This window comes from Puma concolor, chromosome B1 (genome assembly GCF_028749965.1).
Source record: "Puma concolor isolate L17-30 chromosome B1, mPumCon1.1.hap2, whole genome shotgun sequence".
Lineage (NCBI taxonomy): Eukaryota > Metazoa > Chordata > Mammalia > Carnivora > Felidae > Puma > Puma concolor.
Genome location: NC_141670.1, coordinates 81,701,490 through 81,712,597, shown reverse-complemented (window position 1 = coordinate 81,712,597; position 11,108 = coordinate 81,701,490). Strand labels below are relative to the sequence as shown.

Genomic DNA, 11,108 nt, shown 5'->3' with positions numbered 1-11,108 from the left:
TTTTCAAGAGGGATAAATAGTAAAAGAAATAAAAAGGTACTAAACCACTCCTCTACCAACTCAGAGTGGGCAGATCAGAGCCCATAGTGGCACCCAGTACAGAATGGGAATGGCTAACGTTCTGGTAAATGACAGAATAAATGAAGGTGCTGGGTGGGCTAGCTTTTTCAAGTAGGATCCTGGGGACCTAGGCCGCTTCGTATAAAAGCGATGTTCTATTTTTGTCTGGGAGGTTCTTGTGGTATTGGGGCAAGGTTCTGGAGGCCAAATAGACCAGGGTTCTAGTCCTCACTCTAGCACTGACGAAGCCACCCACGTAGCCTTGGGCAAGTTGCTCAGCTCCCCAAGCCTACTTCCTAACCTGTACAGTGCGACAACAGAGCTCGCCGCGAATGGTGTTGTACATAGTAATGGGCAGCGATGACAATAACGATACTTACAGCCGCTAGCTTTTATCAAACACCTGCCATTTAACCCTCTGTAACTCTAAAGAGTAGATATTATCATTAGTCTCAGAGTGGCAGAAACTGAGGTACAGAGAAGTGAAGTACGTGCCCGAGGTCACCCAGAAAGGAGGCAGCACAGCCCGTAGGCTTTTCAAGGTCCACACTCTGAACCAGGTAAATGTTGGGATGCGCTTGGCACACAGAGCTCAATGGGTGTCGTGTGGCTCTTCCATTTTCAGGATGCTAATGACACAACATAGGGCACTCCCCTGCCACTGGATGTCTCTTTTTGCCTATGCTTCTCCTGATAACAGTTGCCATGCTGTGTATAGGCTCAGAGAAGTCCTGTAAGGTCTGAGCTGCTGGGAAGGAGACAACTCTGTGGATGCTTCGATGGTATATTGCAGCAACTAAACTTTGTGTGAATCACCTGGCCGATTTTATTTGGGCTGATAATTTAGGAAATAAAATCTACAGATATCAAATAAGTAACAAGACTCTGAGCTAAGTGTAGTGAAGTTGACATTGTGTTAATTTTTTTAATTAAATTATTTAAATGCCCAAACACATAGTTTTGCTGTGCAAAGAAGTTATTAGGTGTCTAGAATATTAAAAAAAATAGACATTTTAGATAAACTCAGGTGGTGTCACATTTATTTATTTAATTTTTTAAAAGTTTTATTCATCTATTTTGAGAGAGAGAGAGGGAGAACACGAGCAGGGAAGGGGCAGAGAGAGCAGGAGAGAAAGAATCCCAAGCAGGTTCATGCTGTCAGCATGGAGCCCGATGCGGGGCTCGAACTCATGAATCATGAGATCATGACCTGAACCAAAATCAAGAATGGACACTTAACTGACTGAGCCACCCAGGTGCCCCAGGGGCTATCATATTTAGAAAGGCATGTGAAATCAGGACACGTATGAAAAAGACAGGGTGGGGGAAAGATGGTGAACACCTGAGAGGAGGGGTACAGATATTTTGAGTATATTCACCTTTACCCATTGCAATTTGCCCTTCAATTAACCCTCCGTCTTCCTTTCCAAATAAAATGGATCAATGCATCATTATTATTACTGTGATTAGTTAAGAAAATATGTACTTGAGAATGAGAATATGCTAGCAAAACTTAAAGAATATGAACAGCTAAGATTCAGAAATAGCATTTCAATCTAATTTGGATTTAAATGAGATCTTGCCAGAGTCTTACCTTCTGCCTTGACACCATCCAAGACTTTATCGTTGGCACTAACACACTTCCCAGAAGGATCTGAACTGGGTGGTATATGAGCAAGGGCACGGATATTAGAGAGAGGTGCTCATGGCCTGCGAACACTATCTTCAGCATTGGAATTCCTGATAGACAAAGAAGACAGAAAATCTAGAGGCAAATTCAGTCTGTCATCAAACTAAAGACACACTCCAATAAAACCGGAATTTTGAACTGGGTCATTATCATCTTTCCCCCTGAATGTATTCATAGGGAATGTCTCAAACACATAATCAAATCTTTCCATCTTCCTTTCACTACATAGCTCTTCCCAGAACAGATTAAAGCTGAAAAGGTGATCAGTGTTCCACGGCACCAATAATTCCCACTGCAAATCAGCAGCCTGTCTACCGAGGAGAGGGGAGAAGAGTTGCTTCTCAGAAGGCTGAAAAATAATAGTAAGGAAGAGGTCCAAAACGGATCCTTCCGTGCTTAGTAGTGAAATAGACTGCTGGTGTTTAGGAGGGAGGCCTGCTTGACACCATTTCAAAGTCCCAAAAGTTCACTCTTGAGAATCGAAAGGATATGGTAAGATAACATATGATATACATCGTTATAAGTAGGAGGATACTTTTGCCAAGTGAATGTTAATAAAGTCTTTGCCCCTTCTCTTTTGGCCAAGGATCCCAAAACTCTTTACGAGCTACTGTGTACGGCAAGTGAATTCTACAATGAGTGCTGAACGTTTAAGCCCCACAGTGAAAGTCTTAATGGAGCTCAGGTAAATGAATACAGCTTTGTGAATCTACCACTCTATAATACCAAGGGCAAAGTCTGCAGATTTTGTAAACAGCTGCCTATGTGTGTACCTATTAGGCTTTTATAACAGAAATCAGACACCGGCAATTTGACTATTATTACCAATTGTTTCAATGTGGCCCAGTTGTCAGAATTACTGTGTATGTATGTCTGCTTTTTCAACGGAATGGCTTTAATAGCTTAGCTTCCTTCTTGTTTCTTTGAGAACAGCCTCTGGAAAGGACTCAAGGTCCTAAACATGCACAATGATGGCACATAAATAACTTTTTATTATAACCCACTGAGGAAAGCTCTGCTTTTTCAATTATTTTTACCTTCTAATAAATTTCAAACCTTTATGCAAAAATGTATTTCATAGCCGCTTTCTTTTTCATAGCCTCACAAATCATTGCCGTAAACTGAAGACACTTAACTCATCCCCAACGATCTCTCTCTCACAGCTCTGAAAGGACATGCTTAGATTTTTGTAGTTTCTGTCTTCTCACTAATAGAAAAAAAAAAAAAGAGCTTTCTTTTTAAAAATAATATACTTCATCAGGGGCACCTGGGCGGCTCAGTCGGTTGGGCATCCGACTTCAGCTCAGGTCATGATCTTGCGGTTCGTGAGTTTGAGCCCTGCATTGCACTCTGTACTGATGGCTCGGAGCCTAGAGCCTGCTTTGGATTCTGTGTCTCCCTCTCTCTCTGCCCCTCCCATGTTCGCACTCTGTCTCTCTCTCAAAAATAAACATTAAAAAATTTTTTAAAAAATATACTTAATCAACTGACAGTTGAAAAGCAGCATCTGATATTACAGTCCTGGGAAGTTCTTGCGACGAGAAAAGACCCGAACATTCTCCTCCTGTGTCCAGGAGAGATTATTTGGCCCAAAGGGATGATGTTAAGTAGCCGGTGGGTGCAGGTGGAGTCAAAGTAGGGCTGAAGGGAACGAACAGAAATACAGAGACATTTGTCCCCGTAAATGATCAGAGCAAAGATTCTGGCCCAAAGTTCGAGGACCATGGCTGCTGGGCTAAATCACCTGAGTTACCCTTTTTTGGCAAAGACTCAGGCTCTGTGTCTTTCTCCGGCAAGCTTAAGTAGGCTCTGAAGGGAAGCCAGAGATACAGTCACGGGGCTGCTGCTGCAATAAATAAACAAATAATCGCTGCAAAGAGGCATCTCCTCAGGCCTTGCCTGAGATAGGAGGCATCTCAGGGCAAGCCACATCAGAGGTTCACCTTAGTGTGAGGAATTAGGTACAGAGATTTGGCAGTAATGACGATGAGAATTGTTGTTATGCAATGAGTGCTTACTACATGTCACGTGCTGCCAAAGTACTCTCCCATATTAATGGAATTAAGCCTCCCGATAACCCTGAGAGGCTGATGAAAACTATTGTTTGCACTATTTTACTGATGAGGGAAGAGACACCTCGTGGTCAGGAAGCTTTTCCAGGTGGGGGGGTCTGAACTGCAACCCAGGCAATCTCGTGTTCCAGTTCTCTGGGCTAGGTAAGGGTCAAGGCCTCCGAGGTCTTCAGTTCAAGATGCCATGGGGACAGCAGCTTCGTTAGGCAGAAATGGAACTTTTTGGTGTGTAAACGCTTTCTAGTCCAGAAGTTCTTTTGGAACTCATTCCCCTTGGATGCTTCCCAGAAGCACTTCCAGAAGCAGAAGACGTCATCAAACTCCCCTGCCACCCATACCGGATGTTCCTGTGATTTCACATGCTCGAGGAGCTAGGTGACGGCTAGGACAACCCCAGTAGTGTCAAGGGCACACGGACAGAAAGATGGAGCCAAGCCTTTACTCGCAGGAAGCTTCCAGTGTACAAGTGACCTTCTACCTTCACACCATTTGTGTGAAGTTCTCTTCTGGGCCGGTTCTTCAGCTCCTAGATCTAATCTTCAAACACACCCTTCTGTACACTGCTCCAGGATGGGGCTGGGACTCTGCAAACATCACCCGTCCTTGGCAGCCGACTCCGTGGATGGTTCTGCCAACCGGGGCACTAGAGGAAGGCTGGAGGAGGAGGAGCTTGGGGTTCCTGATGGCCACAGCGCCTTCAGGGAGCGGCAGTGGTTGGCTCCAGCAGATAGGTCCTTGTGCCCCTCCTAAGAGGCCTCAGCCCCCGTTTCCTCCTCTAAGCTTCTAGGCTCTGACAACCCCCACTTCTTCCCTTTGTTCACCCAGCTCCCGCTGCTACCTGTGGTTATCACTCCTTTTTTGTCCTCACGGTCCCCTTTCCCCCTTTCGCGTTTCCCCACACTGTTTACTCTTTCCTACGTGAAAGAGTGTTTTCCCTTTTTCCTGATGGACCTGGTGGTACAGACGCTTTTCTTACGCTGCCTTGTAGTGCACATATTCACTCCTCACGAAGAGAAGGGGTCCGTGATGACTAGCAGCTGCCACGGACATGTGTCGGGTTAAACAGGGATTTCTTCTCACTTTATGTGCCTGCAATACCCCCTTGTTAATCATTAATCACATTTCCTATCACTATCACTCGAAGTGACTAATGTTAAAAATATGATTGAACATGATGTAATAGAGGAAAAAAACTTAGCTTCCAGAGATCAGGGCCCAAGTCCCTTTCACATGCCCTCGCTTACTCTTGTATGGCGGATGTGCAGCTCCGTCTCTTGGTGAGGGGAGGGGGACCCCAGCAATTCAGGTCGTATGTTATTCATTTCCGAAATCTTCATTTTCTTTCAGTCTCTCTCTCTTTTTTTTAATGTTTATTTCTGAGAGAGAGAGAGAGAGAGAGAGCAAGCAAATGGGGGAGGGGCAAAGAGAGAGAGGGATACAGAGGATCCAAAGAGGGCTCTCCAAGCTGACAACAGCGAGCTGGATGTGGGCTCGAACTCACGAACCAGGAGACCATGACCGGACCAAAGTCAGAGGCTCAAATGACTGAGCCACCCAGATGCCCCTTTCCTTCAGTCTTAAAATCCACCTTACTTTTCAATCATTTGATTTCTACTTTCCTTTTCAATTATTCGAGTTTTTTCTCCAATCTCTTATTTATCTCCATCTTTCCATCTCTCTTTTTCCCTACTGTTCTTTCAGCCTCCCGCCCAACTCTAGTAGACCCTTCACTCTGCATTTTCATTGCCTCGAAGGTCAGTGTAGAAAGAAATTGGGAGAAGCAGAGCGAGGGTTCACTTTTCCATGTTGGAGTGTCTCATGCTATGGTGGCCATCACTTGGAAGCAGTGAGGTCAGTACGTCAGTTCCAGGGCATCTGTGTCACGTTGCCGGCACTATTAGGATGACAACGCAAAATTCAACAGAGACGTAAGGAACCTGTAAGAGCCACGATTTCCGTCAGTTGGTCATGAACTTGGCAGAACGCAATCTTCAAGCCAAATCAGAACACCAGCAGTGGCTCTTGTTCCAGAAACCTATGTCATGCACCACCTTCCACCCTCTTTACTCACTTGTTTAATAACTCACTCGATCATTCGTTCATTCAGTTAGCACTCATGGAACTGATTAACTGCTCTGTGAAAGAGCGAGGAATGCCGGGAATGGAATGTGACATAACCCGCACTGAGTGGCTTCCCAGGCACCTCTGTGACGGCTCACACCTCCTCCCCATAAACTTCCTTCAGGGCAATCTGCTCTCCACTGCATTCCCACACTATGTCCCACAACCACACGAAGGTCTCTCTGACTTGAGGTCTGTTCTGTCGAAGCTATTTTCCACTCTGTGGCCAGAGTGAGCACAAAATCGGGTTACATCAAATCCCTCGGGAGTTTGTCACATAGGGGAGACTCCTAGGTGTGGTACACAAGGACCCTCCTGACCTGGCCCCTGCCTGTCCCTGTGTGTTTCACACTCCCCCACTCCTCACTCTGTGCTCCAGCAGGGAGGAGCTCCGCACTGCCCTCCTCGCCCTCCCTGCCACGTGCCCAGGCCCCAGCGCTGTCCCCCAGCCTTTGCACTCGAGCTCCTTTTGCCTGGAATGCCCTTCACCCACTTCTCGAGCCCTCTCCTCCAGTGGCCCTCAGTTATTAAGTCGCCTCCTCTGGGATGCCGTCTTCACAGTCGCCCACTGGCCTTCAGGTCCTCTCCACTCTGTGCTCGCCTGACCCGCAGCACATTCCAGCCTCGTGCTCACCGCGAGTACTACCACTGTCGGTCCTTAGGAGCTGCCCTCACTAAGGTGGCAGCTGAGGGTCAGCAGCTGTTTCCTCTTCATCTCTGAGCACATAGTGGGTGCTCAAAAGGAGTGTGTCGAGTGAATGGATTTCTATTTTTCCAGATCCCACCATAAATTTACCGTGCAGACTATCACTCCGTTTTCATTATCTTCTTTAAGTAGGGGGAAAAAATGGCAATAATTAAAAAAAAAAAAAAAAACAAACAAACTTACTAGAAAGAGTTTTCTTTTTAAAGTAAAATTTAAATATAGGACTCTTTTCATCTTGCTATCACTGCAGTAATATAAATGAAGCAAATTAATTTTAATGCTCCCAGGTACTGATTCTGTGTCACCATGGTTGACAGGATCCAACTAGACTTTATGAGATGGCATTTGACTTTATGGAAGTGAACACTATGCCTGCATTTACAATTTTACGGGGGCTTTAAGCTGTCATGCTGAAAAATGTTTATAAAACATTAATCAAAAAATGCCTCTTTAATACAATGCATTGTCTGAAAGATGTTAGAAGGCGCATATTGTAAATGGATTCTTTTTCTGACTAAAGTAATTTCCACCAAAAGCATTTCCCCATTGCTCTACAAGTACACTGTGTGGATAGATAAAGAGCACTTTCCCAGCACATTACTACCTGCTCCAAACACTTGGGAAATCAGTAATGTACAGCATGCCATATTTCCATGTCACACATGACACATTCGTCTAAAATTATCCAACAGAGTTTGACACTGCGGCACATTCCATAAGCAGGGCTTTCAACTGACATCTGCCAAGTAGGAACTTCAAGTGAGAGCTTTCTTCTTCTAACAAGCGAGTAAGGGGTTTCTTTTATCCTATACCCAGGATGGAAAGGATAAAACAATACGTACAAGAACAAGTTTTTTTTTTTCCTTCCTATTTTAAAAATGTTTATTTTATGTTCTCTGAATTAGAAAATTCCCTTTGTATTAGTGTTCAAGCTTCAACAGTTTCTATGTTCTACTGGATGGGCAGTTTTTAATTGTTCCTTGGGAAACATTTATCTTTCCAGATTAAACACGGACTTTGATTTAGCCCACACTGAAGGCAGAAGGCTGCTCTATTGTTCGCGACATAAAAACTATCTACTTCGTATCATAGTTCAGTTTACTTACTTGTAGGTGCACAATGTTCTCACCATCCGTCCATCCACCCATCCATCCATTCCTTCGTTAAAATATACTTTTTGGGCCTCTGCCCTGTGTGAGTCACTGTTCTAGGTGCTGACCATATAAGGTCAGTAGCACCTCCAAGGCCTCTGCCTTCCTGGGGCTCACCTTCCTGTAGCTCTTGCCCTGATACCTCAGCTTTCCTCTGCCAGAGGGACAAGTGTCAGCATGGTGAGTGTAACCCGTTCTGTCACTGGCTTCCCCAGTTTCTACAACTCAAAGTTTGGGAATTATCTTCGACCAACCCCATTTCTTTTCTTACCCCTAGATCAAGCCACCGAAATCTGTAGATTCTTTCCTCCGCCTGCCACTCCCCTTCCCCCTCGGTTTTCACTGCCACCTTCCTAATTCCGTACCTCATAAAGGCAAGCTGAGATTACTCTTATAGCCTCCTGACATAACCCATCTTCAGAGTCTTCCCTTCATCAATCCTCCAAACCACGGCCAGATTAATCTTCCTACAACCCACATTAATTAAAGCCAATACCCTGCTCAAGAATTACAATGACTGTCCAGTGCCCATTCATCACGTTCTCTACCTATTCAACTTCAGTGAAAAACAGTTACTACCAGCACCATTTTGTAAGTGCTTACCGCGTGCGAAGTGCTTTGCCTGCATTATCTCATTTAATCCTTGCAACAGCCCTATGAAGTGGGGGCAATTTTCCCATTTAGGCATGAGAGAACTGAGGTTGAGAGCAGTTAAGTGGCTTGCCTGACATCATGCATCATGCATTTCAGTAGAGGCGGAATTGGACCTCAGTCTATTTACTTGTAATCACTGAGCTATGCCAACTCCATTAAACCAAACTTTCAGTTGTCAATTGCAGTTCTCAGCTCAGGTCTAGCACTTTCTTGTCTTTGTGAAAGCCCAGCCTCTGCTGGATCTTGCCCTTTCTCTCTATGCACCTAAATCCTATGGGTTCATTCAGGCTCAGCTTTATATTTCCTCTACCGTGAAGGTGGCCTCCCTACTGATTTCTTCCTCTGTTGAGGCAAGAAGATGCTCTTCCTCCTGCATCAGATAAACTAACATTTGCTTATGTTGCCATTATTTTCTTTGGTGTAGGTTTTGTTTTCCCCTGACCATAGGTAAAGTATAGCATTCTTCTTTTAAACTCCTGCAGTATTTAAGCACAGGACTGGTACTTAATAAATGATTGATTACTTAAGAATAGATACTAAAGTAATGTTTCCTATTTAAGAAGACAGGATATGGAACACATAAATACTAGCTGCTTCGCTAGATTGCAAAGAGAGTGCATTCACACACTCCTTGGGGAGAGGACTGTATTTCCTAGGACAAAATACACTTGCTATTGCAGGAAGGAAAGAAACTGGACTGACTGAGGAACACGAAATTTGAAACGAGTACTAAATTGTGGAGTAGGAGAGGAAATATGTTGGAAAACAGCCTCTGCATCCCTCGAAGTCTAATATGACACTCACATTCCCACTTAGCAAAGATAGCGTGTATTCCAATCACCTGGATCACTTCCTGTCTTTTAGGGGTTCATTCGCCTGAATTCACATGACTTGTTTTCCATTTAAATGCTTTCTCAGACTTTTCACTGAGGTTTGGAGAGAGCTGCTGGCAAATCTGGAATCCAGTTGCTTCTCTCTTCCGTCGTCATGGTGATTTCCCACTTTTGTTTAGTCTGTTCTTAGTTAGAAACATCCATAAGTTTACTATCTAAATGTCCTACACATTGTTATTGAATTCTATCTCTTCCTCAGTGAATCTCTCAGAAAAGCCCATGTTTGCCTTTAAAAGTCATTGGGATAGATGGTCTCCCCAGTCATAATATAACCCAGGAAGGCAGTCGCTGTTTAAGACACTCTTCTCCCACATCACTAAATGCCAATCTCTGTGTTCCCTTCTCACACACGCGCGTGCGCGCGCGCGCGCACACACACACACACACACACACACACACACACACACAGAGTCTTTCTCTTTAGAGACAAGTACTCACAAAACGTCAAACTCACTGGCACTAATTTATCTCAATTACTAAACAAGGGAGCAATTACATGCCATTTCTAGAGCACAAAATGATACCATGATAAAGTGCAACAAGTTTTAGAATTTGGTTAGAAAAGGCTTTCAGGTGAGATTTACCTAAAGCGAGCTAATTTTCAGTAATATAGCTGTCATTTTCATGCAGCCATTTATAATTTATTATATCCAGTAACCTACGTGAGGCAGGTCAGTGTAGGAGTTAAGAAGCCCGACACAGAAGTCAAAGAGCCCTGGGTCAGCACGTGCACCACTTACCACCTGTGTGACCTTGGTTGGGCAAGTTATTTAGCCTCAGTTTTCACATCTGTAAAGTGTACCTACTCTGTAGGTTTGGGGCTTTTGTCTTTTTTAATAGACAGTAAGTGAAACAATGTACAAAGTCCATTATGTGTCAGACAATCTTCTAGGTGCAGTGAATAAATGGGCAATCGCCCCCTTCCACTGCCTTCAAGGAGTGTATGCTGTTACTCATTTAATAGGGAGAGAAGATAGAGGATACCAGGCCAAATCAAGGCAAAGAGCAAATTCCACGCAGTAACAAAATCATGACACACGGCAGCGAGAAAATGCAGCACGGCTGTCTAGGGAAACAGTTGTTAGGCAAATGGATTCAGTGAACATTTGTGTTATTCTGATTTTTGTCTCTTGTTTGGAGGGGGTAAAACGAAAGGCCATCTGCTTCTAGGTTGAATGGTTATGGCTTGGCTTGTTAGAGGCCTGCTAGATCCGTCAAGAGCTACCCTAAGGTGTGGCCTTTTGGAGCAGCTGCTATTTAGTCTGCACAGCCCCCAGAATTCTATTCTGTTTACAATCCTGGCTATTCTAGATTCTAGAACTCCTCCCCCAATCCCCCCCCCCCCCAGCCTTCCAAACCCATCTGGAATGTTCTGAAGGCTGGCAAGTCAACTTCCTGCAGATTCCCTCAGGACTGCGGACAGGATGTCACAGATCTTCTCCTCACTCCCATCTAAATAACTGGTCTTTTGTGCAAATTCTCCAAGGTACTTTAATATGCAGATTACACTGCCTCACCCTTGCCAATGATTTACATTTCACTTTCCTCCCTGGTCTTTTTGTGTCATTCCATCCTTAACTGCAATCTCCTGCCCTATTATCTTTGGCATTACCCCACCACAGCATCAGAAAGCCTACTGCTGCTTTATGACACACAGAAGAAGACATTTTTGTCCTTTTTTACAAAGAGGCGTCCAAAATGAGGTACAACTACATAACATATGCAGATAGGAGCTCTCTCGCACTTTCCCCAGTGTCCCAG

General features: G+C 44.4%; 1 protein-coding gene across 2 annotated transcripts in view; it reads right to left on the bottom strand.

Annotated features, from left to right (window-relative positions):
* Positions 1-11,108, bottom strand: part of SLC10A7 (solute carrier family 10 member 7) — a 253,775-nt gene that overhangs the window by 3,384 nt on the left and 239,283 nt on the right. For both annotated transcript variants that reach the window (XM_025921713.2, XM_025921714.2), the window contains one exon: positions 1,655-1,800. In XM_025921713.2, the coding sequence (XP_025777498.1) occupies positions 1,655-1,800 (146 nt within the window). The remainder of the gene's footprint in view (positions 1-1,654; positions 1,801-11,108) is intronic.